The 27484-nt window shown below is 53.9% G+C and overlaps 1 protein-coding gene across 4 annotated transcripts in view; it reads left to right on the forward strand.

Moving 5' to 3' along the window:
* Positions 1 to 18590, forward strand: part of ALOX5 (arachidonate 5-lipoxygenase) — a 37306-nt gene extending 18716 nt beyond the window's left edge. The window contains exons 4-14 of one of the 4 annotated variants that reach the window (XM_062214602.1): positions 2434 to 2556; positions 8521 to 8627; positions 8916 to 9088; positions 9621 to 9767; positions 16002 to 16205; positions 16323 to 16409; positions 17092 to 17270; positions 17374 to 17495; positions 17580 to 17680; positions 18014 to 18184; positions 18411 to 18590. In XM_062214602.1, coding sequence (XP_062070586.1) covers positions 2434 to 2556; positions 8521 to 8627; positions 8916 to 9088; positions 9621 to 9767; positions 16002 to 16205; positions 16323 to 16409; positions 17092 to 17270; positions 17374 to 17495; positions 17580 to 17680; positions 18014 to 18184; positions 18411 to 18590 — 1594 coding nt within the window. The remainder of the gene's footprint in view (positions 1 to 2433; positions 2557 to 8520; positions 8628 to 8915; positions 9089 to 9620; positions 9768 to 16001; positions 16206 to 16322; positions 16410 to 17091; positions 17271 to 17373; positions 17496 to 17579; positions 17681 to 18013; positions 18185 to 18410) is intronic. The other 3 variants (XM_062214603.1, XM_062214604.1, XM_062214605.1) reach the window with 3 other exon arrangements.
* Positions 18591 to 27484: the final 8894 nt, after the last annotated feature.

Here is a 27484-nt window from a genome sequence, read left to right on the forward strand (position 1 = left end):
CTCTCTCTCTCTCTGTGTGTGTGTGTGTGTGTGTCTCCTGTAACTCTGCCTTTCAAATCAATAAAATATATCTTTAAAAAAAAAGAGAACTCTTATTCCATACCCCGCCAACTTTATTTATTATCATGCTGGGGTTAGGGTTGACAGAAGCAGTTCCATCTCCACTCTGACAACTTTCACATTCCTTTAGCAGCACACGCACAGCACCTGCTAGCTGTGAGCTGAGCCAACTTTGCATCCCGTTCACGCATTTTCTTGGGTCTGCTTCTGGACTTAGGGCGTCAGCTTTCCTGCCTCAGAGCCCAGCCCCAGCGCTGGGGCACTGTGACTTTGGAATGGATGTTACTGTCTTTCCATTTCTCGCTGCTGTGTTTCTGGATTCTCAATTCTCATGAGATGGGCTTTGCATCGCACACAGCTGTGCTGAGTGATGGCAGGCAGGGCAGTGCTCTTCAGCTGTTCCAAGCGAGACCCGGTACAGAGGGATTTCGACGAGTCCATGGGAGAAGAAGTTAAAAGATAAGTTCATTGGGGTGCAAAAAAGTTGAAATTCATGCACAGTTTTTTTCCATAATGCATATTTTCCATGCACTGTTGAAGAACTCTTGTGTGCATGGAATTCAAAGTTATTCCATCAAAATGAACTTACTTTCAGTTCCATGGTACACGCATTTCTTTGAAGTGCTCCCGCGTCTTTCCAAGGATAACAGACCTCCCACACAGGACACCTTGCTGGTTATTTTATACCAAAGGCAACTGTAACTTTTGCCACTCTGAGTGGATTTATCTTTCTGGTTTTAAATAAACAGTGTTGGGATAAAGATAAATTACTTGTTTATTATACCAACCTCGTATTGGCCCCTCACCAAACCCTTTTATTGCCTGTAAACATTTGTTTTATTTTTAATATTTCAATTTTTATTTATTTGAAAGGAAGAGTGACAGAGAAACAGAGACAGATAGAGAGAGATCTCTCATCTGCTAGTTCACTGCAACAACAACAAGGCCAAAGTCAGGAGCCAGGAACCCTCTTGGGCCTCCCACATGGATGGCAGGGACCCAAGCACTTGAGCCATCCCAGGGTGCAAATTAGCAGGGAGCTGGGATCAGGAGTGGAGCCAGGACTCAAACCCAGATGCTCCCATATGGGACGTGGGCAACACGAGCCTCATTGTCACTGCTGGGCCGAATGCCCACTCCAAACAGTGAGGATAAACAGGTAAATTGAGGAACTTACACATTCATGAGATTCTCAGAATCTCAGCCAATGCATGATAATTACTGCAACGCGGTTCCTCCAGTTCTCACGTCAATGTGATATTCATACAAAAAGAACAGAGACCATATACCTCATAGATACAATCCAAGAATCTATCTCCCTCCTCACCCCCGCCCCTTTTCCCTTTCCTTGCATTTTTCTTTTAATTTTTGAGATAACATTTTTAACTTGCATTATAGTCAAAGACTTAATGCTACACGGAGTAAATAGTTCAGCAAGGAAAAATTAGAGATCACAGTTCAGAGAGAACAGAGGCAAGGGCTATAAACAATAATCAGATGAAAAGACCATTTCACTCATAAAGTAAATGTTTTTAAAGATTTATTTATTTATTTATTTATTTGAAAGTCAGAGTTACACAGAAAGAGGAGAGGCAGAGAGACAGAGAGAGGTCTTCCATCCGCTGGTTCACTCCCCAGATGGCTGCAACTGCCAGAGCTGTGCCAATCAAAAGCCAGGAGCCAGGAGCATCCTCCAGGTCTCCCACATGGATGCAGGGGCTCAAGGACTGGGCCATCTTCTCCTGCTTTCCCAGGCCATAGCAGAGAGCTGGATCGGAAGAGGAGCAGCTGGGACTCAAACCAGCGCCCATATGGGATGCCAGCACTGCAGGTGGCAGCTTTACTCGCTATGCCACAGCACCAGCCCCCTCATAAAGTATATTTTAAAACAATCACAGAGCATTAAAACTGCAGTAGTATATTATTTCTAACCGTTGGTTTGACAAAGATGTAAATCTCAAGGACAGCAGGCTTTAGGCATGCTTCCTATGTGCTGTGCACCTGGGGGGAGCGGTCTAAGCAGCTCTGGGCTGGCAGGGGCCTATGCCTGGGGGAGGGGTCTCACCCCAGGCCCCCACTGCTGTGGTCCTATTGGGAAAGCATGAGAATGGAGCCATTTCCCTACCACCACGTGCAGAAAGTGTACACAATCCAGCGAGGCAGTGCTGTCTGAGAGGCCCCCAGAGCTTCCCTCTTGGCTCACCGCCCCCCATGCACACCTGCATGTCGCTAACCCTCTCCAGTCTCCCAGCAGGCGTGGACAAAGGACAGAGAGCCAGCAGAGGATGTGTTCGCCTGGTGGTGGACACCGCATGTCGTGGCCTCCCCCTAGGCCAACCTATAACCACGTTTTCTCCTCCTGCCCCTGGCCAGGTGGATGGAGTGGAACCCCGGCTTCCCCCTGAGCATTGATGCCAAATGCCACAGGGATTTACCACGAGACATCCAGTTTGACAGTGAGAAAGGAGTGGACTTTGTTCTCAACTACTCCAAAGCGTAAGTTGGCAAGAACCGAACCACATTGGTCAGCCACTTTAGCGGCTGAGTCTGGGGCTGGGACCCTCACTCCTTTTCTCTGAGGACAGAGGGAGACCTTGGGCTTGGGGCACAGCCCAGCCATTGCAGCTTTTTCCAAATGCACTTGACTGTGTCTCGGCCGTAGCATGGATTCACGGGGCACCAGCTTCAGATAATCCACATCTAAAGACCACACCCTGGAGGACTCCAGGCACTGGTGTGCTCTCACCCCAAAGTGGGGGTGTTGACTTGTTGCCAGGCCCCACCCACATCTCACCTGCACTCAGCCACTGGTACCTGGATGAGAATGGAGGAGAATGCTGAGCCTTGCAACCGCAGGGCGGGGGGGGGGGGGCATGGATGAGTCGATGGATGGGTAGAGGGAGGGATGGATGGGTGAAGGAGGGAGGGAGGGTTGAGCGAGGGAAGAAGGGATACATGGATGGATGGTTAGAGGAACAGGGACATCGAGTACCTTACCCAAGACCCATGCAAACCAGTGGCTGAGACTTCCAGTTCTGTGCTCCTTTGTGTTTGAATCACGGCAGGACTTTGTAAAGCTTGCCGATCATGAGCGTGCTGTGTCACTTGTTAAAACTGAGGGTACCCCGGGGCCAGCGCTGTGGCGTAGCAGGTAGAGCCACCGTCTGCAGTGCCGGCATCCCATTTTGGGTGCCGGTTTGAGTCCCGGCTGCTCCGTTTCTGATCTAGCTCTCTGCTATGGCCTGGAAAAGCAGTAGAAGATGGCCCAAGCATTTGGGCTGCACCTGCATGGGAGACCCAGAGGAAGGTCCTGGCTCCTGGCTTCAGATCAGTGCATCTCCGGCCATTGGTGGCCATTTGGGGAGTGAGTCTGTGGATGGAAGACCTCTCTCTCTTTCTCTCTCTGACTCTGCATCTCTGTAACTCTGCCTTTCAAATAAATAAATAAAACTTGAAAAAAAAATGAGGATCCCCAACTGTACCCCAGGGCTCATCAGGAGCCTTTGAATCCATGCACTGAAACTTTAGGGAGTTCTTAACTTGTATTTCAGAAAACCCTACATCCATGGCTCTAAAGCCTGAGGTGCAGGGGGAACCAAACACTCCTGGGTGAGAGTCTGTAAGGGTGGGACCCTGGCCTTGGATCTGTTGTCCAGCAGGCAGACTGGGTGGGTAACCCCAGCACACACACACACACCCCCGCCGCCAGTCCATTTTCTCAGACTCCATAGGGCACACCTGGGACGTAAATGCTGTTACTAACCATTTCTAGGTGACGAAACTGCAGCTCCACTGGGCTCAGGTCATTTAGGCAGAAATCGGCAGCACAAGATTTAAATCCAGGTCCGTGGCCAGGGAGTATTTGTCCTGCTACAATGCAGACCAACTGGAAGAAAACGAAAACTAAACATCTGGATTAGTACCAGAGCAGTCCCCAACGTAGATAGATAGTAGATAGATAGATAGATAGATAGATAGATAGATAGATAGATGCATACAGACAATACATACATACATACACGCATACAATAAGTACATACATAAAACACACAGAGGATGGATGGAGACCACATACAAATACTTCACCACTTTAAAAGAAGGGGCAGGAGCATCCCTGGATTTTGGCATCCACAGGGTCCTGCAGCAGGGGAGGGGGATCCTGAAGGCTCCTTGTTCTTTTTTTTTTTTTTTTTTTTGAAGATTGATTTATTTTTTTGAAAGGGAGGCAGAGGCAGAGAGAGCAAAAGAGAGAGAGAGAGAGAAAGAGAGAGCTCTTCCATCAGCTGGTTCACTCCCCAAATGGGCACTACAGCCGGAGCTGTGCCAATGCAAAGCCAGGAACAGGAGGTTCTTTTGGGCAAGAAACACTTCCTGTTTTTGCTGATGCTGCTGAAAATGAGCTCTAACCATGCATAATGCCATTTCCCTGATGGAACATTTGCTCCGCCGTCAGATGGACTTGGGAAATATCACGAGGTCTCCAGCAGTGGCTCTCAGCCCATGGCAGCCTCCCCTCATCCTCAGGGCACCTGCTCCGAGACCCCAGCGGATGCCTGAACACACAGCACTTCCCCACTCCGTGCAGTCTATATATTTCTCTTGCCTACAGACCTGTGCTCAATCTGACAACTTTCACATTCTCCTTTTTTTTTAATCATGAGGTGGGAGGAGGAAGGCAGAGAGAGGAGTGAGAGAGAGGTCCTACCTGCTAGTTTGCCTGCAACAGCTGCGGCTGGGCCGGGGCCAAAGCCAGGAGCTGGAATACAATTCAGGTCTCCCACATTGGGTGGCTGGAGTCCAACCGCTTGTGCCATTGCTGTTCTGGAATTTTCCATGGCACATTGTGGGACCTCAAGCACCTGGTGCATCAACAGGGAGCTGGACTGGAAGTGAAGTCTGCAAACCTGCACTCAGGTGTGGGTTGTCAGTGTCCCGATCGGCAGACCCAGAAGGAAAATCTACTCAACATTCACCTCTAGTTCCTCTCTAAAAATAAAAGGCTGCCTTATTTAGCGCCTGGCCAGACAGGGTCTGGAGCTCATGGGTTCCGTTAACTTTCCTCCCCCTGCCCAGGTTCCTTTTTGTAGAAGGAGGCTCAGGATGCCTGCCTTGCAGGATGGCTGGGATGTCCAAGAACTCAGGTGCGCCAGGCCCTGTGGTCTGGCGTCTCTAGGCCCTGTGGTCTGGTGTCTCCATGCTGTGTGCTCGGCTGGACTTTGTGTCCAGACTCGAGTCCAAGGGAGGAGTTTGTACAGTCCCCTGAGAGGACAGAGGCTGCAGCAGGGCCGGAGCTCCGTGGATAGGGCCTGGTTCTAGGAAAAGATGCGGACAGCCCAGGGAGAAGGCCAGCCCTGAGGCTGCAGTCCGAGAAGTGACCCTGGCGGGGCGGAGAGCAGAGAAGCTGGGGTGTTCGTGCCTGCAGCCTCGGAAAGCAAAGCCATCACCCACCCTGGCTCCCCGGAGGAGACCACCTGCTGGCCCTCTTTTTGGGACTGAGGTGACTCCCAAGTGGTCCCTTGGTCCCAGCACCTTCTGGGGCAGGAAGGGGCCCAAGCTGGGTGCTGAAGGCTGCATAGGAGCTCGCTATGCTGGTGGACGGGACAGAGGGGCAGGTGCTGTGTGCAGTGAGAGCCCCAGTGATCCGGGAGAGCCAAAGCAGGGGCACTGAGGGAGCCTGGCCTGTGCCTGAGTGGGCAGTACTGGGGCGGTGGGGGTGGGTGGGTTTGAGGCAGGCACGATTGAGACAGTGTCAGGAACAGATGGGTGGGTTGTGATGGAGCCCTGAGTTCTGGCCTCAGCATGACTTTGTGGCTCTCCAAGGAACACCAGGGCCAGGGCTGCATGCGTCAATGCAGAGGGTGACTCCCAGCCCCATCTGTCTTCTGTCCAGACCTTCATCACTTGCAGGAGGCAGCAGGTCCAGCCTTCTTGGGGCTGACCAGGAGTGGCTCCCACCCACTCTGCGCTGATGGAGCCCTGGGAACCCACAGACCAGCGCCAGCCTGGTGCCCCCACGGCTCTTGCCGTGGCAATGCCACTCCGCCCATGCCCCATGGTAGAGAACTGGGACTCAGGGCCAAGGTCACCAGCGAGCCCCTCCCCAATGGACAGCTTGGTTTCCGTGCCGCTGCTGGGCAACCCTGAGGACAGCTTACTTCCTTCTCAGTGGGTCACCTGCTCTGTCTGGAAGGAGGCCAGCCCTCCGCACGCCAGCTTCGCCCCACACCCCACCCAGCAAAACCATGAAAAGGAAAATGGAGAAGAGGCAGGGGAAGCGGAGGAAGCAGAGGAAGCCAGAGCTCCTGCCTCTATCAGGATGTGGCCAACAGCTGGTGCCCAGCCCAGGAGAAAGCTGTGGCGTCAGCTGGCCCTGGCCCTGCCATCCCCTGGCCACGTCATCCCCTGGCTGTGTGACCTTGGACAAGACAGGCGCCCTGTCTGGGTTGCAGGCTCCTGTCTGGTGCAGGAGCCAACCCTTGCAGTCCTGTATGCATCCTTGACTTTTTTTTTAATTTTTTTTTATTTTATTTTTTGACAGGCAGAGTGGACAATGAGAGAGAGAGATAGAGAGAAAGGTCTTCCTTCTGTTGGTTCACCCTCCAATGGCCGCCGCAGCCGGCACGCCACGCTGATCCAATGGCAGGAGCCAGGTGCTTATCCTGGTCTCCCATGGGGTGCAGGGCCCAAGCACTTGGGCCATCCTCCACTGCCCTCCCGGGCCACAGCAGAGAGCTGGCCTGGAAGAGGGGCAACCGGGACAGAATCCAGCGCCCCAACCGGGACTAGAACCCGGTGTGCTGGTGCCACAAGGCAGAGGATTAGCCTATTGAGCCATGGCGCCGGCCACATCCTTGACTTTTGACCATGGAGCAGTATTCCACCTGTCGAGGACATGAAGACGCTCGCCGCCCCCTTACCCCGTTCTTTCTGGGTCTGTGTCTTCCTCTGAGTCTGCCACACTTACCCGGTTTTCAGCACCCACCTTCTGTTCCGAGGTCAGAGGGACCCAGCTGGGGCCAGCACCACTCACTCACTCCCTGCTCTCCACCAGCTCCCCCAGGAGGGCAGCAGTGAGATCTCAGGGGCTTCGGAAGACATCTCCTCTCTGAGAGCTAAGCCCCTTTGCACGCCTGCACTGGCTCACCAGTGAGGAGGGTCACGCCTGAGCCTGGCTGCCCTGAGCCGCTACAGTGCCTGCAAAACAACTCTTGCTGCCCCACGAGGGGCTGGCCATGGGTCAGCAGCTCTCGCCTCTCTGGGTGCTGGCAGACATGAAAGCCGCAGGCAGCATCCATGCCGAAGCTGCACGGAAGCGTTGCACAGGAAGCCAGTTTAAGGAAGGCTTGCTGGGGGAAGGGGCCACTTTCAGAGGTGTGTAGGGGGCACTAGACCGCCCCTGACCACACCAAGACACATCCGCCCCGTGCATCAGGCAGGGAATGGCTTTGCTTGCTGGGGCGGTTGTCAAGTGACTACTCAAACCCAGGAGTTCATCTCCCAGCGTCTGGAGGCTGAAAGGCCAAGGTCAAGCTGTCAGCTGAGGGTTCAAGGTCGTGTTCTTGCTATGCCTTTACAGGGCCTGGAGGGGAGAGAGCCTGAGCCCTGGGGTTCCCCCCACATAAGTACGGCTCCACCTTCGTGACCACACCAAGCCCTGAATACCTCTCCCAGGCCTCCTGTCCTGACACCATCACCTGGGTGGAGGGAGGGGCACAGAGCAGCCCAGACGGGGGGGTCACAAAGGCCTGAATGAGGCACGGCTGGAGGGGTGCTCCACGAGCTCCTAGCAGGGAGCAGGACAGCCTGCTCTCATCACTCAGCTGTGTGTGCCAGTGAGAGAGAACCTGAGGCACAGTGTGTCCCAGCAAGCACTGGCCAGCGGCTCAGATTGCTGCAGGAAGCCTCCGAAGCCATTCCCTTACTCGCCACCCTTCCTGGACCCACCCTACCCATGTTGCCTCCTCCTGGCAGCCCCTGGGATTGCTCGGGCCACTCACATCTCCTTGGTGCCCTGCAGCCTGCATTGTGAATTTAGTGAGCTCTGGCCCCACGTTGCTATCAGGCTTTCCCGTGTCATGTTCTCTCAGCACTGAACCAAGCTGCTCACCTCCCACATCCAGGAGGCTCAGCAGAGCAGCTGCACAGGTGCTGTCCCTGGAAGCTGGGTTGGTAGCTGACAGCCAAAGCCTGACCGGCGAATGAACCGACCCAGGTGGAGTTCAAGGCTCTGAGCTTGACCTTGAACTTGAACCTTCTGGCCACTTCTATAGGGGAGATACAGTAGAAGCAGTGAGTCTTCCAGGTGCCAGTGTCTCTCCGGGTTGCCCGAGATCCTGCACCTGCCCCACCCCAGCCCAATGGGGTGGGGGATGTTGCCTGGAGGGTCTCATGGTGTGAAGGGGCTCTGAGCAGGCAGGAGCCCTGGCCCCATGCCCATTATGCCCATCTCCTGGCCCTCAGGATGGAGAACCTGTTCATCAACCGCTTCATGCACATGTTCCAGTCCTCCTGGAGCGACTTTGCTGACTTCGAGAAAATCTTCGTCAGGATCAGCAACACTATTTCCGGTGAGTGTGTCTCTGGGATCCAAGCTGCCATCTTCCCGAACCCAAATAGCCACAGTGGCCGGAGTTGGACCAACCCAAAGCCAGGAGCCAGGAGCTTCTTCTGGGTCTCCCACGCGGGTACAGGAGCCCAAGCACTCGGGCCATCTTCCACTGCTTTCCCAGGTGCAGGGAGCTGGGTCGGAAGTGGAGCACTCGGCGCAAACTTGGCACTGTGGAGCAGGCTCAGGAGGGCTGCGGCCCTGCTGCCCTGTACTCAGAGCTGCATGGGCCCCTCTTGCCTTCCTGCAGAGCGGGTCATGAACCACTGGCAGGAAGACCTCATGTTTGGCTACCAGTTCCTGAATGGCTGCAACCCGGTGATGATCCGGCGCTGCACGGAGCTGCCCCAGAAGCTGCCAGTGACCACGGAGATGGTGGAGTGCAGCCTAGAGCGGCAGCTCACTCTGGAGCAGGAGGTCCAGGTGAGGCCCGGCTGGTGGGCAGGGGCCCTCTTCGTGCTGGCCAGTGCTCACAGCCCCAGGCCGCTGTTCACAGGCCCACACACACTGGCGGCCTCTTCTTTTCCCTGAGAGCAAAGCAGACCTGGGTGCTGGACCTCGTGCAAACTGCTCCAAATCCCTGCCCACCCGGCTCTGAAGGGACACACACACACAACACACGCACACACACACACAAAGAGCTATAATCTCCGAGTAGGGCACTTCAGCAGTTCTCATGAGGGTTAGGCAGGTGTCAGAAACAACCGCTGACCGCCACAGCCTATGGTTGCACCTCATGTCCATCAAACCCCCACAGCCTGTGGCTACACCCCAATCAGCCTTGGAGTGAGAAGCAGAGAGAAACCTAAACAGAGGACTCCACTGAGTGTCGGGGAAGGATGGGACACCCTCCCCACAGCCCGCCACTCTGCCCCCTCTCCATCCCTGAGTCTGCCTCCTGGGTCCTTCTATCTGCCGAAACCAATGGAGACGCCCCCCCCCCCCCCCCCCGCAGCAAGGGAACGTCTTCATTGTGGACTTCGAGCTGCTGGATGGCATCGACCCCAACAAGACAGACCCCTGCACGCACCAGTTCCTGGCTGCGCCCATCTGCCTGCTGTATAAGAACCGTGCCAACAAGATTGTCCCCATCGCCATCCAGGTAGCCCCCCCCCCCGCTGGGTCCTCAGCTGCACAGCATCTGGGGTGCGCTTCCTGGGTTCCCCACCTGTGCCCCAGGAGGGGTGGGGGGTGGGGGGAAGCAGCTCTGAGGAGAGGCTGTGCTGTCCAAGAGGAGCTCCTGGCTGGGACGGGGGCATTGGGGGACTGCCCTGCCCCCAACTCTGGAATCTTGACCAGGGCCCCAAATCAAGGCACTGGCAGGGGCCAGCCAGGTGAGGCTGGGAATTCAGTTGCGGACCAAGGCCACCCAGGGGGCACCATGGACCCTGTATCAGGAACTGGACCAGACCTGGGGAACCACCCATGAGTTTGTATGTCCACGAGTGCATTCCACACTCACTTTCAACAGACCAGGGGCTCATCTGGACATAGCACCACCATGTATCCAGTGACAAGATTTAGGAATAAGAGGGGAGGCGTTAAAAAGAGTAATTATGTCTCTCTGTCTCTCTCTCTCTCACTATCCACTCTGCCTGTCAAAAAAAAAAAAAGAGTAATTATGATGATGACTTTTAAATGAGAGTATAATTATGGGACAACATAATTTGGGAGAAAGAAAACTAGAAGGCATGGCTAAAAACCTAGGAACATATAAATTAGGAGAAACTGGAAAGGAAATAAGTCAGTTTCCATATAAGTGATTAGAAAGCGAATTATATGTGCAGACATTTAATAATAGTAATCTAATTAAATATCCAGGCATTTAATGATAATAATAAGCTAATTTAATGTGCCAGTAAAAAGAAAGCTTAAACCCATTAACAAAGGGGATTTTCATAGCATTTAGTAGGGGCCAGCGCTGTGACTCACTTGGTTAATCTTCCCCTTGTGGTGCCAGCGTCCCATATGATCACCAGGTTCTAGACCTGGCTGCTCTTATTCCAGTCCAGCTCTCTACTGTGGCCCAAGTGCTTGGGCCCTGCACCTGCATGGAGACCAGGAAGAAGCACCTGGCTCCTGGCTTGGGATCGGCGCAGCAACGGCTGTGGCAGCCATTTGGGGAGTAAACCAACAGAAGGAAGACCTTTCTGTCTGTCTCTCTCTCTCTCACTGTCTGTAACTCTGTCAAATAAATTTTAAAAAATTAAAATAAATAATATTTGTAGCCACAGCTAATGAAGATTTGAATAGTAGCAGAAAGAAGTTAGTATGATGAAGACGCCAATCACCCTTTTGGTGCAAGCTAAAGCCATGTGCCTCCCAATCCTAAGTAGGAACCCTGTATCACTGCAGTGATTGTTCAGCCTTGCCTGCAGGTCCTGCCACATGGAAGCAATCAACAGAACAGTTATATTTGCTGGCAAGGAGGTCCTGCCACACAGAACCAATCAACAGAACTGTTGATCTTTGCTGGCAAGGATAAGCTGTGGACCCAGAAAACACGAGAGGCCTTGCAGCCAGCCAGTCCACTGGCTTTGAGGAGGTGGGAGAAGGCAGGTGTTTAATTGCAAAGGGCAGAGAAGGTTCTGGAATCCTCAAGGGGTTTTGGGTAAGGAACATTGTACAGAGTAAAGCTGGGGCTGAGAGGTGTGTACTCAGCTCGTGTGCAGATCCCTCATTGGTCCACAAGGCTGGTAACCCTCCTCTGATTGGTCAGCCAGCGCCTCAAGCAGAGGTTCAGTCTACTATGCCTCAGCCCCGGACAACCCAGTAGTTTTAAGAGCTACTAGAATTTATAAGTTCAGTTAGCAAACTTTCCAGATAAGTGTAACCCTCAAAACATCCAGTAGCGTTTTTCCATGCAAAAAAAATCCATATAAAGAAAAGGATAAGAAATATTAAAGTGCATAACAAAAGAATCTTAACAGTTACTTAATGTTCAATATGAAAACTCTTTATAAAACTGTCAGTTCTACCAAATTTTATTATACAAACTTCACACACTTCCAGCTAATATCCCATGCTGGTGTTTTCTCTATTGTGGGGAGGAGCAATTTAAAAAGTGAGAAAACCGAAATAAAAAAGTTCAAGATTGATATGGGCAAAGATATTTTCAAGGATGTTTTTGAAAAAGAAAAACACTGGATATCTTGGAAAGCAGTGAGGTCACCGTTCCCAGCAGGTGCGGCCTGTGAGAGCCAGCAGACTGGGGAACAGGATGCTGAGCCCAGAAATTGGTCCCTCTTACACACACACACACACACGCACACACGGAGGAACTGCAGCTGTGACCATGGTGGCTTCTGTACACTTGGAAGAGGCATGGTGTTTCCATGGGGTTCCCACACTGTTAGTGGGCCCCTCTGTCACACCATTTACACAAATAAATTTCAGATTGAACTGAAAACAGAAAACTGTGTAGCACAATGGCCAGTGTGGAGACCACAACTTTTAAAAGCAGGAGAAACAGGAAACCAACAAGGAAAAGACAGGGATATTTGATTATGGAATGTCATCACATTTGAATGGTAACATACATCATAAACAAAACCAGAAGGCAAATAGAGATTGGGGGAAAATAACTGAAGTGCCAGGAATGTGTCGGTATATAAATAGGGCCTTCTGGGCCAGCACCATGGCTCACTAGGCTAATCCTCCGCCTGCGGCGCCAGCACCCCTGGTTGTAGTTCCAGTAGGGGGCCCGGTTCTGTCCCGGTTGCTCCTCTTCCAGTCCAGCTCTCTGCTGTGGCCCGGGAAGGCAGTGGAGGATGGCCCAAGTGCTTGGGCCCCGCACCTGCATGGGAGACTGGGAGGAAGCACCTGGCTCCTGGCTTCAGATCGGCGCAGCGCAGCCACCGTAGCAGCCATTTGGGGGGAGAACCAACGGAAGGAAGACCTTTCTCTCTGTCTCTCTCTCTCACTAACTCTGCCTGTCAAAAAAAAAAGAGAGAGAGAGAGAGATTGGGGGAAAATAACTGAAGCACCAGGAATGTGTTAATATACAAATAGGGCCTTCCAACTGATAAGGAAAAACAGAAATGTATACAAATGTAAATACACAGATCACAGGAAGAAATGCAAACGGGCAGTCTGCATGTGGGAAATTTCTCCACTCCACAGGTCAGCAAGGGAAATGCAGACTCAACAATGCAGTATGGATTCTGACCCAGCAGGGTGCAGGGGTAGGCAGTGGCAGCCACTAGGGGGAGGCTCACAGTGTGACCCCTGGACAGTCCCGAGTCAGCACCTGGGCCAGCACCTGAGCAGGCCCCACAGCACCTGCTGTTCTAGGTTGGGGCTGGCATGGTTTGGGGAGCAGGTGTGCTAAAGAAAGAAGAGGCACAGGTTCCCTACAATAGCATCCAGTTCACACAGGCACCTATGCAAAGACCCAGTACAGGGAAGATTACCTCACCATCCACTGTTCACAATTGGATGTGGCTTTAGTACAATAATTACTACTGGTCAGAAACAGAAGCCTACCAGCAGGGATGGGGAGCACTGGGGATGTGGGACCCTGTGTCCTGGGCATGTTGCCCCCAGCCCCGTGAGCCCACAAACAGGAAAACTGAGCAAGTCCAATTCTGCTCCCCCTGGCCTCCCAGACCCAGGCTGGTGCTGGCAGGGTGAGCCGCAGGCCACACGTGGCTGCACAGCATGTATGAATTAGCTAGTCCATACAAGTGCTACTGGAATGAGAAAAAAAAAACTGCAAAGCATCTCATTCGTTATTTTAGATTGGTTTCATGTCGACGTGGTACTCTTCTGTCTTGGGTGAAATGCACTTGTATGATTAGCCATAAATTCCACCTCTCTCCTTTTACTTCTGCCAATGTGGCTTTTCTGAAAATTTAAAATCCCCTGTGCAGCTTGCAGTGAGCCCTTGGCATCCACGGGGGAGTGGCTCCAGGACCCCGTGGATGATAGAATCTGCAGATATTTACATGCGTATAAAACAGCACAGGATTTGCTCATAACCTTATGCACATGTTCCTGTTTGGAACATTCTAGATGACCTCCAACAGTGAGTGTTGCAGGAATGCTATTAAGTAGTTGGCTGTGTGATATTGGCTAGGAACAAAGGGCATACATTTTCTTTTTTTTTTTAAGATTTATTTATTTTATTTAAAGGCAGAGTTACAGACAAGCAGAGGCAGAGAGAGAGAGAAAGAGAGACTGGTGTTCCATCCGCTGGTTCACTCCCCAAATGGCCACAATGGCTGGAGCTGTGCCAATCCAAAGCCAGGATCCATGAGCTTCTTCCAGGTCTCCCATGCAGGTGCAGGTGCCCAAGGACTTGGGCCTTCTTCTACTGCTTTCCCAGGCCACAGCAGAGCGTGGCATCAGAAGTGAAGCACCTGGGACTAGAACCAGCGCCCATATGGGTTGCCGGCACTGCAGGCGGTGGCTATACCCACTAGGCCACAGCGCCGGCCCCAGGGCATATGTGTTCTATGCAGGTACCACACCACCCAGAAGGCTGATTGTATTTTTGAAGGAGAGCCACGAGGAAAGCACCTTTCACCATGCTTGGCAGGACATGGCTAAGCCTGCTTTTGGGCTGCTGTCCTCAACGTCAGCCCCTCAGGCCCTCTCTGTCCTCATTCAAAGATGGGCTCCCATGCACACATGGGGTGTTCAGAAAGTTCATGGAGAATGTGTATCATGAAAAAAAAAAACTATGCATGGATTTCAAAATTGGTTTGCACCACAATAAATCTGTCTAATTCCATTTTTCCACAGACTGTTTGCAGTACCTTTGTACATACTAAACATATTTTAAAAGCTTTCAATGAATAAATGATGGCCCAAGGCCGGCGCTGTGGTGCAGCGGGTTAACGCCCTGGCCTGAAGCACCAGCATCCCATACGGGAGCTGGTTCAAAACCCGGCTGCTCCATTTCCGATCCAGCTGTCTGCTGTAGCCTGGGAAAGCAGTAGAGGATGGCCCAGTCCTTGGGCCCCTGCAACTTCGTGGGAGACCCAGAAGGAGCTCCTATCTCCTGGCTTCAGATTGGCGCAGCTCCAGCCACTGCGGCCAACTAGGGAGAGAACCATCAGATGGAAGACCTCTCTCTCTCTCTCTCTCTCTCTCTCTCTCTCTGCCTCTCCTCTCTCTGTGTAACTCTGACTTTCAAATAAATAAATAAATCTCTTTTTTTTGACAGGCAGAGTTAGACAGTGAGAGAGAGAGACAGAGAGAAAGGTCTTCCCTCCGTTGCTTCACCCCCCAAATGGCCACCACAGCCGGCACACTGAGCCGATCAGAAGCCAGGAGCCAGGTGCTTCTCCTGGTCTCCCATGGGGTGCAGAGCCTAAGCGCTTGGGCCATCCTCCACTGCCTTCCCAGGCCACAGCAGAGAGCTGGACTGGAAGAGGAGCAACCGGGACAGAATCCGGTGCCCCGACTGGGACTAGAACCCGGGGTGCTGGCGTCGCAGGCGGAGGATTAACCAAGTGAGCCCTGGCGCCAGCCAAATAAATAAATCTTAAAAAAAAAAAAAAGAGATGGCCCATGTCTGCACCTGCCCCACCCCCCTGAGATCTCATGGTGAGGTGCAAGGTGCGGAAGCATTGCTGGGTACCCGGTGAGAGGGATGAGCTGGGCCAGTTGCTGTCCCAGGCAAAGCCCAGGAGCAAGGGCTTCGAAGGCAGCTATAGAAGTGTCAATAGCCGCATCACCATGGCATCTTGGGGACTTTATTTTCTAGCTCCTAAGAGGAGCACAGCAGGACGTCCCTGGGAAGCTAGAAAACAGCTCCCCCGGAGTTGACCCTGGAGAGGGACAGGCGGGTCCCCTCTTTGCTATAGAGGCAGAGCACAGGATGCCGGACCCAGAATTGAGGATGTTCCCTGGAGTCCCAGGAACCCAATCCAGGGCAAAACCCTGGGGAACAGGAGCATTCCAGGGAAGAGTGGAGAAGGAGGAGCAGAGGCCATGGAGCAGTGGGAGGAGAGCTGGAGGCCAGGGCAGCTGGGGCAGAGAATCAGAGAATCCATGCTCATCTAATGGTTCTAAAGACACAGCTGCAGACATCTAAATTCTTCTGGAATTTTCCGAGAGGCCAGGTTCTCCAGCAGCTACAAGGGTACTTCAAAAAGCGTATGGAATATTGAAAGCACAAGTCCAGTGATTATTGATGCAGGCATTCTAAAGCCCGAGAGATGATTTTCTTGTTTTTGCATAATACTCATTTTCCATGAACTTTTTGAAGGTTACTCTAATACATGGATTGCAAAATTGCTCCACACCCAGACAAACAGCTTCTGATTTTATTTTCTCGGAAGCCTTTTGACTTCACATAGCAATATGTTTTCTTTCTCCAACGAATCAGCTCAACCAAACCCCAGGAGAAGAGAACCCCATTTTTCTCCCTTCCGATGCCAAGTACGACTGGCTTCTGGCCAAGATCTGGGTGCGTTCCAGTGACTTCCACGTCCACCAGACCATCACGCACCTTCTGCGCACACACCTGGTATCTGAGGTTTTTGGCATCGCCATGTACCGCCAGCTGCCCGCCGTGCACCCCATCTTCAAGGTACAGCTCATTCACCTGGAGGGAGAGGGCCCTGCGGTGGGGGAGCTGAGGGCCCCAGGGTTTCCTTGGTCTGCGGACCCTGGCCCAGCCCTCTCTCCGGTCTCCTCCCCCACCCAGCTGCTGGTGGCACACGTGCGGTTCACCATCGCCATCAACACCAAGGCCCGCGAGCAGCTCATCTGCGAGTATGGCCTCTTTGACAAGGTGGGTAGCCTCCCAGCCCCACTGGTGCCTGCAAGAGCCCTCCCACCTGCACCTGCTCCCTCAGCCCATTGGCCCTGCCACGCACCAGGAACCTCTCTGCAGTGCTGCCCAGCATGGGGTGCACAACCTCCTGTGGCCCTGCCCTTCCTGGCTCTCCCTGCTCCACCCACCTGGTGTTGTCTCAGATACACATACACACACACACACACAGGAGCCCTTGGCCTTCTGCCTTTCCCACCACCCAGGCCAGAGGCTCGCTGTTGGGTTATAAATGACAAGCCCAGCACCATGTGGCTCCATGGGTTGTCAGCCCATGGTGGGGGCTGGGGGAAGACACAGAGCCCATCCAGGGACTCAAAGGCGCCCCTGGAGTGGTGCAGGCTGCCTGGCCCTTCTCCCTGGTCTGTGCCAGCCTCTTCCTCCTCCCTGCCACAGGAGGGAGCCCCTGTCTTGTGACTTCCCTAAGTGCGCGTGGGCATGTGTGTGTGTGTGTGTGTAGGGGAGGCACGTGGGAGTGTGTACACACGTGCCTGTGAGTATGGCTGTGTCATGCACCTGGGGTGAAGCCCGGATCCCCCCTCCAGCCCTCCGCTAAGCACAACTGTTTCTGGGCTCTGGGGAGTGGTCTCTACCCCTCTGGTGCCGGGTCAGCCCCCTCGCTTACCCGGCCCCTCCCACCCAGGCCAACGCCACGGGCGGCGGCGGGCACGTGCAGATGGTGCAGAAAGCCATGCAGGACCTGACCTACGCCTCGCTCTGCTTCCCCGAGGCCATCAAGGCCCGGGGCATGGACAGCACCCAGGACATCCCCTACTACTTCTACCGCGACGACGGGCTGCTGGTGTGGGAGGCCATCGGGACGTGAGTGCCCGCTGGCGCTGGGGCTGGCGGAGGCGGCGAGGGGCAGGGGGCGCGGGGAGGGGCCCCCTCGCCAGCTCCCTCCGGCGTCCCTCTCCCCGCGCAGGTTCGTGGCCGAGGTGGTGGGCATCTACTATGAGGACGACCAGGTGGTGGAGGAGGACCAGGAGCTGCAGGACTTCGTGCGGGACGTCTACATGTACGGCATGCGGGGCAGGAAGGCCTCAGGTAGGGCCGCGGGGGCCCGCGGGAGGGGGGAACGCGGGGGGGCGGGGCCCGGTCCTCGCTCAGCCAGCGCGCCGCTCCGCCCAGGCTTCCCCAAGTCCATCAAGAGCCGCGAGAAGCTGTCCGAGTACCTGACCGTGGTGATCTTCACGGCCTCCGCCCAGCACGCGGCCGTGAACTTCGGCCAGGTAGGCCCGCGAGACGCCGTCCAGCCCGCGACCCCGCCGGCCCGCCAGCCTCCTGCCCCCGTGGGCCCAGGAGCTTCGGGGAAGCCTGGAGGTGGAGAGACCTAGGTGCCCGGGGAGGAGGAGCCGGGGGAAGGGGCGTGGCCTTTGGGGAGGAGCCTGAGAGGGGCGGGGCCTGGAGGAGGGGCTGATGGGCTGAGGAGATGGGGAAGGGGCGTGACCTTTGGGGCGGGGCCCGAGGAGCGGGGCCGAGGAGGGAGCGGAGGGGCTGCTGGGGGAGGAGGGTCTGCGGCCCGCCCACCGTGCGCGCCCACGTGTTTGGGTCGGTCCCCGCAGTACGACTGGTGCTCCTGGATCCCCAATGCGCCTCCGACCATGCGGGCGCCGCCGCCCACGGCCAAGGGTGTGGTGACCATCGAGCAGATCGTGGAGACGCTGCCGGACCGCGGCCGCTCCTGCTGGCATCTGGGCGCCGTGTGGGCGCTGAGCCAGTTCCAGGAAAACGAGGTGAGGCCGCGCGCGCCGGCCTAGGATGTTATTGAAAGGCAGGGTTGGGCCGGGGAGGACAAACAGACAGACATCCCTCCCCCGCGGGAGGGTTGCACCTGCGGGTCCCCCCGCCCCGGCGAGCGCAGGCTCCCTGTGTTCTCCCCTGCGCGCTCACCTGTGCGCGCCCCTGTGTTCTCCCCTGAGCGCTCACCTGCGCGCGCGCCTGTCCGTGCCCGGCCCCCAGCTGTTCCTGGGCATGTACCCCGAGGAGCACTTCATCGAGAAGCCCGTGAAGGAGGCCATGGCCCGCTTCCGCAAGGCCCTGGAGGCCATTGTCAGCGTGATCGCCGAGCGCAACAAGCACAAGAAGCTGCCCTACTACTACCTGTCGCCGGACCGCATCCCCAACAGCGTGGCCATCTGACCCCGCCCCCACGGGTGTGAGTGTGGGCCGTCCTGCACGGAGCAGGCCCACTCCCACACCCCGGGCAGCGGCTGGGCGGGCTGCTTGAGAGCCACAGTCATGCCTAGTCCAACTCCTTATATGCAGTAGGTGCCCAGGAAAATTCCTCAAATGGATTCATCGTTGGTTACCAGAACTAGAGGAGGCCATTTAAAACCCACGTGCTGGGGGGCCAGTGCTGTGGCATAGCAGGTAAAGCCACCACCTGCAGTGCCGGCATCCCATATGGGTGCTGGTTCGAGACCGGGCTGCTCCACTTCCGATCCAGCTCTTTGCTGTGGCCTGGGATAGCAGTGGAAGATTGCCCAAGTGCTTGGGTTCCTGCCCCCGCGTGGGAGACCTGGAAGAGGCTCCTGGCTATGGATCATCGCAGCCTCAGCCGTTGCGGCCATCTGGGGAGTGAACCAGAAGATGGAAGACCTCTCCTGCCTCTGCCTCTCTGTAACTCTGCCTTTCAAATAAATAAATCTTTAAAAACAAAACAAAAACAAAATCCCACGTGCTGTGTCCCAGCCACCTGAAACTGCTCACTGAGAAAAAGCCAGAATCACTGGGCTCCCCCCACCCCAGGACACAGGCGCCTTCCCCACACATCTGTCCAGAGCACACCTCTAATGCCACTGCCTCTGGGAAGGCCTCCTTGGTTGTCTGCCTGGGGTTTCCCAGAGCCACTGCCTGTTGCTGACCCAGTGGCCTCTCCCTGGGGAGGGGACGCCCTCGCTGAAGCAGAGAACCCACTGTCTTAGTGTCTGGGCCAGGGCCTGCCTAGAGTACATCTCCGCTGCTCCTGGCAGGGACAGATTAGCAGGCACTGCTGGGAGCCACGACCCCACAGCCCCTCGCATCAGAATCGTATCACGGAGGGTTCCCGGCAGGTGCTCCTGAAGTGGGTGGGCTAGCAGGGTCAGGGAAGGGCTTCCACCGAGGTCAGCAGGGCACGGGAGGCGGTGTGCAGGTGCTCTAAGTCCCCTGGGAAGCTTCCTACAGGTGCTGCAGAGGGCAAGGCGCAGCCCCAGTGTGGCTCCCAGACATGGTCACTGCTGTGGATGACCTTCAGGACTGAGCCACTAACACACAGCCACCATGGAGCCCCCTGCCAGGCCGTGTGGTCAGGGAGGCAGAAGCAGGACTCTGGTGCAGGGAGAGAAGCGAGCAGTGGGTGTGGAGGGCTTCACACCGCATGGTCCCTCTGAGAGTCTCACTGCAGCCAGCGGGGCATCCTCAGACGGAAGTCACCCAGCACAGCACCCTCTGTCGGGCAGGAGTGACGACAGCTGCTGGCAGGAACACGCAGCTGGCTGGAGCCCATGTGTGACAGCTGAGGCCGTTTGCACTGCTGTAACAAAACGCCCCAGACCGGGTGATGTACAGAGAAGAAATCGACTTGTCGGAGTTCTGCGGGCTGGAGGTCCATCCAGGTCCTGTCAGCCGAGGGCTCTGTCTCTGCCTCGGAGCCAGAGCCTGGTCTGCTGTCTACACAGAGTGGAGGGGCAGGAACGGGTGGACACGGTCTGCAGCCCTTTCTGCAAGGCTATTAACCCATTCTTCAGGACAGAGCACTGAGGAGTTCCCCCTCCCAAAGACCTCAACTCCCATCACCGTCCCCCTGTGCAGGGTCTTAGTCCACCCGAACGAGGATGGACTGGGTCCGAAGAAAGGTAAGTGCGCCGCTCGCCTGTTCCCCAGCCTCCTGATCCCGGAGACAGTCAGACGCAGCGGGGAGTCAAGTCAAGCAAGCAAGAACTCGGTTTATTGCACGTGTAGCAATGCCTTTTAAAGCATAAGATAGCAGGATTACTGGGGCAGGGCATAAGGACCAACCAATTACTTAAAAGGTCATTTTACGGGACGACTTTTTACAGGACCAGCCATATGTCTGTACACTCATCATCAGTTGTCGTCACTTCCCCTGATGCTGCGCACCCAATCAGCTTTGGTGGTAAACGACTTTGGATACCGCCCAGCTTACTTCCTTTGGGTGCCATCTTTGAATTGCCTTGTGTGCCTAATTTCCCCACACCCATGTGGCTTAGGCTCCCCTGCAGGGTTTTGGGAGGAGTGCTTGTGTTCAAGCAATAGCACAACCAGGCTCTTGTTTTCAAACAACGGTTTTCAGCTGAAGCTCAACCAAGTTAACTTGTTGCTTTGAGGGGAAAAATTAACACATACAACCGAATCCAGAATCTGAAAAAAAAAAAAAAATCCCCCATAGCTGGGACACAGCCCCAAGTGATTCAATATACTAACACTTAGGGGGAGGGGGAAGTGACCCATTCTCCAGAGAAACAGCAGAGAGCGGCCACAAGATGGCCCCAATGTTGTTAGCAGCAGGTTATTATTTTAACATGGCTTTTGAGTTGAGCCAAGCCAAAGCCAGAAGCCAGGAGCTCCATTTGGGTCTCTCAGGTGAGTGGCAGGGGTGCGAGCACCTGGGCCGTCTTGCTCTGCCTTCCCAGGCACATCAGCAGGGAAGCAGAGCATCCAGGTCTTGAACTGGCACGCCAATATGGGATGCCAGCATTGGAAAAAACAAAACGTTTTCATGAACTGGGTCTCACAGGCCTCGGAGACAATGTTAAACATTTCAGTATCAGGTCATTGGAATCTCAGGAGAGGAAAGATGAGAATGGAAAGGTTGAGTCCTCCCCAAGTATGGCAAAAGGCACCAACTTAACATCCAGAACACAGCCAGACCCAAGCAGAACCAGCACTCCTGTGAGTCACGGTGCTCCCAACCAGAGTTAAATAGAAAAGCTCAAACCCAGTGATGACGTGTGACACACAAGGGAACGAACTGTGGACAGCTGCCTTGATCGCAGACCCATGCCGTTCCAAAAGAAAGCCTTACAAACACCCAGCAACCACCACCCACAGAGAATTCTGTAACCAGCAAAGCCAGCCTTCAAGAAGGAATGCAAATTCAAAAGCTCAGGCAAAATAATGCTGGGAGAACCCATTGCCAGCAGCTCCTGGCCACAAAGCAAGGTGAGGGGAAACCCTTTGGGCTGCAGGGCCATTTCCCGCCCCAGGAGTCCATTCAAAGCAAATGGCACACCACAGGGCATTTTGCATTCACCATACCTGTTAGTACCTATAAAAGACAGGGCAGGAAATGGACTCTCTTGGTCCAGGGAGGAGAATGCCCACCCCCACCCCCAGCACAGTTCCTATATTTGATATCAAGTGGCAGACTCTTAATCAATTCTACGCAGTTTGTGAACATTTAGGTAGGCAGATTCAGAGCTAATGCTGAAAGTGATGTGAAACATGGCTAAAAAGCAACAGCTGACTTAAGATGGAATTTGAAAAATAAATAACTGGGGCCGGTGCTGTGGCATAGTGGGTAAAGCCGCTGCCTGCATTGCCAGCATCCCATATGGGTGCCAGTTTGAGTCCTGGCTGCTCCAATTGTGATCCAGCTCTCTGCTATGGCCTGGGAAAGCAGTAGAAGATGGCCCAAGTCCTTGGGCCCCTGCACCCATGGGGGAGACCCGTGCTTCGAATTGGCACAGCTCCGACCATTGTGGCCATCTGGGGAGTGAACCAGCAGATGGAAGACCTCTCTCTCTCTCTCTCTCTCTCTCTCTCTCTCTCTCTCTCTCTCTCGCTGCCTCTCCTCTCTCTATGTAACTCTGACTTCCAAATAAATAAATCTTTAATATATATAAATATATATATATATATATATATATAACTAATGAGAAGGCATAAAAAGAAGAAGTGAGAAACAAAAAAACAGACTTAAGGTAGGAATTAAATAATAAAAAGATAAATATAGGTCCAACCCTATTGATAATATAATTATTAATGGACTTTAAAATGTTAATGAGCCACTCTAATTAAAAGGAGATTAGCAGAATGGATTAAAAAATAAGAGTCCACAATAGGCTAAATATAAGCTATACACTTTAAATACATAGCAGGCCCAGAAATTTGTTTCAATTAGATATTTTAAGTTTATTTTTTTAAGATTTATTTATTTATTTGAAAGTCAGAGTTACACAGAGACAGGAGAGGGAGAGGGGGAGGGAGAGGGAGAGGGAGAGGGAGAGGGAGAGAGAGAGAGAGAGAGAGTCTTCCATCTGCTGGTTCACTCCCCAGATAGCCACAGTGGTGGAGCTGTACCGATCTGAAGCCAGGAACCAGGAGCTTCCTCCAGGTCTCCCATGCAGGTGTAGGGGCCCAAGCACTTGGGCCATCTTCTACTGCTTTCTCAGGCCATAGCAGAGAGCTGGATAGGAAGTGGAGCAGCCGGGACTCAAACCGGTGCCTATATGGGATGTTGGCACTGCAGGTGGGGCTTTAACTGGCTACACCACAGCGCCCCAGATATTTTAGGTTTTCTAGGGCACACACGATCTGTTCTGCCTATCAACAACCCTTTAAAAATGCAAATCACATTCCTAGCTTTAGAGCCCTTGGGAAACAGGCCATGGGTTGGATCTGGCCAGTGATCCGTGGTTTTCTAGCTCCTGATGAGAAGAGCCAGGTAAGACTTGGGAAAGGCAAGCCAGCAAGGAAGAAGGCACTCAGCATCATTAGTCATTAGAAAAGTGCAGATTAAAACCACGACTACATACCTGCCAGGACGCTTAGCACTGAAATGATGGACAGCACGGAATGCTGGCAGACCTATAAGGCAACTGGAAACCTCACACATTGCAGGCAGGAGTGTGAAGATGGCACACGTGCTGGGGCCGGAGCTGTGGCACAGCAGGTTAAAGTCCCAGCCTGTAGCACCGGTATCCCATATGGGCGCCAGTTTGAGTCCCGGATGCTCCTCTTCCAATTCAGCTCTCTGCTATGGCCCGGGAAAGCAGTGGAGGATAGCCCAAGTCCTTGGGCCCCTGCACTCACATTGGAGACCTGGAAGAAGCTCCTGGTTCCTGGCTTCAGATCAGCTTAGCTCTGGCCATCGCGGTCATTTGGGGAGTGAACCAGTGGATTGAACACCAATCTCTCTCTCTTTCCCTCTCCCTCTCTCTCTCAAATAAATAAACCTTAAAAAAAAAAAAAAAAAAAGATGGTACACATGCTTTGGAAAAACACCTGGCAGTTTCCTATAAAACAAAACACATCCCTTCCATCGCTGAACCAGTATTCCATTCCAAGGCAGTTTACCCAGAGAAATGAAAGCCTTGTTCGTAAACTGACTTGTACACCAATATACCTAGGGGCGTTCAACCTATTTGCCAAAACTTGGAAGCAAAGCAAGACATCTTTGGTGGGCAAATAAACATACTGTGCTACATTCCAAAACAATGCAAGGAGGCAGGGCCAGAAGGCACTGGGCTATCAATCCAGGACCCGACTGAGGGTGCATCTTGCGTGCGCATTGCTAAGGAGCTGATCTGAAAAGGCTACACTCTGTCCGTCCGGTGCCAACTCTGTGACATGCTGGGAAGACACTAGAAGGATCAGGGGTTGCTAGGGGTTGCAGCAAGGGAAGACCTGAACAGGCAGAGCACAGAGGATGCCCGGAGCTGTTAAGCTGTTCTGTTGGATGCTAGGCTGGTGGAAATGGTCCTTAGACACTCAGAAAAGCTCTGAGTCCACTGCACCCAGAGTGATCCCCAGTGCAAACTGTGGATGAATAGATGAAGGGGTGTGTATGCAGGTCTCCATGGTAACCATGTGCCACTCTGGTGGTGTGGGGGAGACCATGTGTGGGGCGGGAGCTTGACAGGGAAGCCATGGGGAATCTCCATACCTTCCCGCCAACCTATCAACCTAACCTAATTCTACTCTAACAAAATTAGATCTTGGTGGTGGTTGGGGGGGGCGGGGGTTGTATAGCGGACCAAGCAGTGCCAGCATCACGGCGCTGGTTTGAGCTTCAGCTGCTCCGCTTCTGACTCAACTTCTTTTAATGCACCTGGGAAAGCAGCGGAAGATGACTCAAGAGCTTGGGTCCCTGCTGCCCACGTGGGAGACCCGGATGGAGTTCCAGGCTCCTGGTTTCAGCCTGGCCACCCTGGGCTACAGCGGCCATTTGGGGGCTGGACCCATGGATAGAAGATTCTCTCTCTCTCTCTTTCTCCCTCTGTCATTCTACCTTTCAAATAAATAAAATAAATCTTAAATTAAATCTCAGGGTTGGCACTGTGGCACAGTGGGTTAAGCCGTGACCTGCAGCAGTGACCTCCCACATGGGTGCCAGTTCAAGTCCCGGCTGCTCCACTTCCAATCCAACTCTCTGCTATGGCCTGGGAAAGCAGTGGAAGATGACCCAAGTCCTGGGACCCCTGCACCCGTGTGGGAGACCCAGAAGAAATTCCCAATTCCTGACTTCGGCCTGGCCCAGCTCCAGCCGTTGCAGCCATTTGGGGAGTGAACCAGCGGATGGAAGATTTTCTCTCTCTCTCTCTCTCTCTGCCTCTCCTTCTCTGTGTAACTCTGACTTTAAAATAAATAATCTTTTAAAAAATACATTAAAAAGATGAAATCTTAAAAACCCCTAAATATAGGAATTGCACTTGTCACTTACATAAGACGAGTAAGCTAATGTCATTACATTATAAAAAGCACCTATAGAGCAATGCAAAAATACAAAAATAACAAATAGCCAACCTTTGAGAATGGCGGAAAGCATGGAGATTCCTAGCAGCAGCCGGGGGCAGTAAAACAAGCACAGGCACTCTCACTTAGATACAGCAGAACTTCCTGGACAGGCAAGCACCATTTTGTACTGATTTAAACACTGGTTGCCCTGGGCAGGCAGCTGTCAGCAGGAAGGCTCGGGCTCACAATGGGAAGGAAGTCAATCATTTCAGAGGTCAGTTCTGCAACTTACCAACACGCCCACCGCCTCTGTGTGACTAGGAATTTCTCTTCCCAAGGGCCGGCCCCTCCCACCCACACATAAATGTCCCGGATGTGGATTTCAGCCTTGTGTGTAGTATCAATGAGGATCTCAATAAATCCTGCATTAGTTAGAAATCAGGTAGACGCTATATTCTACGTTGCAGAAAATTCTGTGTGTATCTAGAACTTCGTCCGTGAGTCTGAATGTATGAGCGTGAGGCTATGGAGGGCACGGCGGTGGCTCCACTCCCGGATCTGTCACTGCAACCCCTGCCCCAGCACTCGGTCTGGGAGCCTGTGTCCCTGTTGCTCCTAGGGAAAGGGGCTGTGTTTGATTTTCTTCCTTTTATTATTTGATTACTCTACTCCTTCTCCTCATTCATTGTTTATGCCTTTATTCAACCTCTTCCTTTTTTACATAGAAAAGATAAATAAAGGATTTTATTTATTTATGTCTTTGAGAGGCAGAGTTATAGACAGAGGGAGAGAGAAAGGTCTTTTATCCGCTGGTTCACTCCCCAAATGGCTGCAACGGCCAGAGTTCAGCTGATCTGAAGCCAGGTGCCAGAAGCCTCTTCCAGGTCTCCCATGAGGGTGCATGAGCCCAAGGACTTGGGCCATATTCCACTGCTTCCCTAGGCCATAGCAGAGAGCTGGATCAGAAGTGGAGCAGCTGCAACTCGAACCAGTGCCCATATGGGGTGCTGCCACCACAGGCAGAGGCCCAACCTACTATGCCACAGCGCCGACCCACAACCTCTTCTTAATGCTTAGCCAGATATCCTTCCTTTTCGAGTCCGGGGTCAGCTGTATTCCTTGCTCATCTGGTCAGCTAGATGTGAGCCCCTAGGACATCAGCCTCCCCCCAGCCTGACCCCTCAAACATGCTCTCCCTCCCCCCCTCCCACCCAAGCCCCGTTCCCCACCCTGTCGAGTTCCTTCCAGGTCCAGCACCTCCCTTGGCCCTGACGTGGGATGGAGCCACAGCTCTGTTGCCGAGACTACACGAGGCTGTGCACCAGCGGCCCACTTTGGCCGGTAGCCCACTTTTTCCAGGAAGGGCCCACACGTTTCAGGCTCGTGGGCCACAGTGGGTCCCACCCGTCCAACTTCGCCAGTGTGGCAGATCGGCAAGTGGCGTGGCTGCCAACGGAAGCTCACATGTGGAAGCCGGAGGTGGCTTTTGAGCACGAGTTACCAATCCTTGCACAGATGAGGGACAGGGCCCTGGAGGTGAGCTCCACTGCCCCAGTCCTGCCCCCATGCTGAGGCGGAGACTGGTGCCCGGTACCTCCAGTCCACCTGCACTGGGATCCCACCTGAAGTCCCTTTTCCAAAGTCCTCAACACGTACCAGGTCTGCAAAGCCCGGCGGCTCCCTCACGTCCCTGCTCACCATGCCGAGCCCAGGGGCCTCCCAGCCTCCTCCCTGCCAGCAACACCGACCGGCCTGAGCAGGTTCAGTGGCTGTGTCGGCTCATCCTGCACTCAGCTCTGCTCCCCAGGGCTGAGCTGGGACAACAGCCTCCACATGGCATCCTTGGGCTTAGCTAGCGGTCTGTGGATGCTCAGTGTGGGAGAATCTTCGAGGCTTACATGGGAGGCTGCAGCATGATGGCCATTGGGTGGGCATCCCCTTCAACTCACACACCACTGACCCCATTGACGCATGCACACACCCAGCGTGTGGGTCTCAGGATTGGGGGCCTTGCCTTTCCTTGGGGGAGCCCAGAAGAGCCCCGGAGACACAGCCTGCAAGAGCAGTGGCTGGGACAGCAAGCCCGCTGCTGTTGCCCTGTGGGTAAGAGGGTTTCCACAGCCACACACCTTGCACTTGAACTTGAACCTGGCTCCCCTGGAGGTCTGAAGCAAGCAGGCTGGCCTAAAGTGCCTCCATCCTTCTCCCCACGTGTCCCATCCACACCCACCACAGTGGCTAAAGGGCCAGGCTCCTGGGGTGTGAGTGAGCCGCCCGAGGCTGGGGCACGGCCAGGAGCGCCTGCCCCGTCCCGGCTCCCTGCAGGCAAGCACTCCCAGGCCAACACTGCTTTG

Source organism: Lepus europaeus, chromosome 17 (assembly GCF_033115175.1).
Source record: "Lepus europaeus isolate LE1 chromosome 17, mLepTim1.pri, whole genome shotgun sequence".
Taxonomy (NCBI): domain Eukaryota; kingdom Metazoa; phylum Chordata; class Mammalia; order Lagomorpha; family Leporidae; genus Lepus; species Lepus europaeus.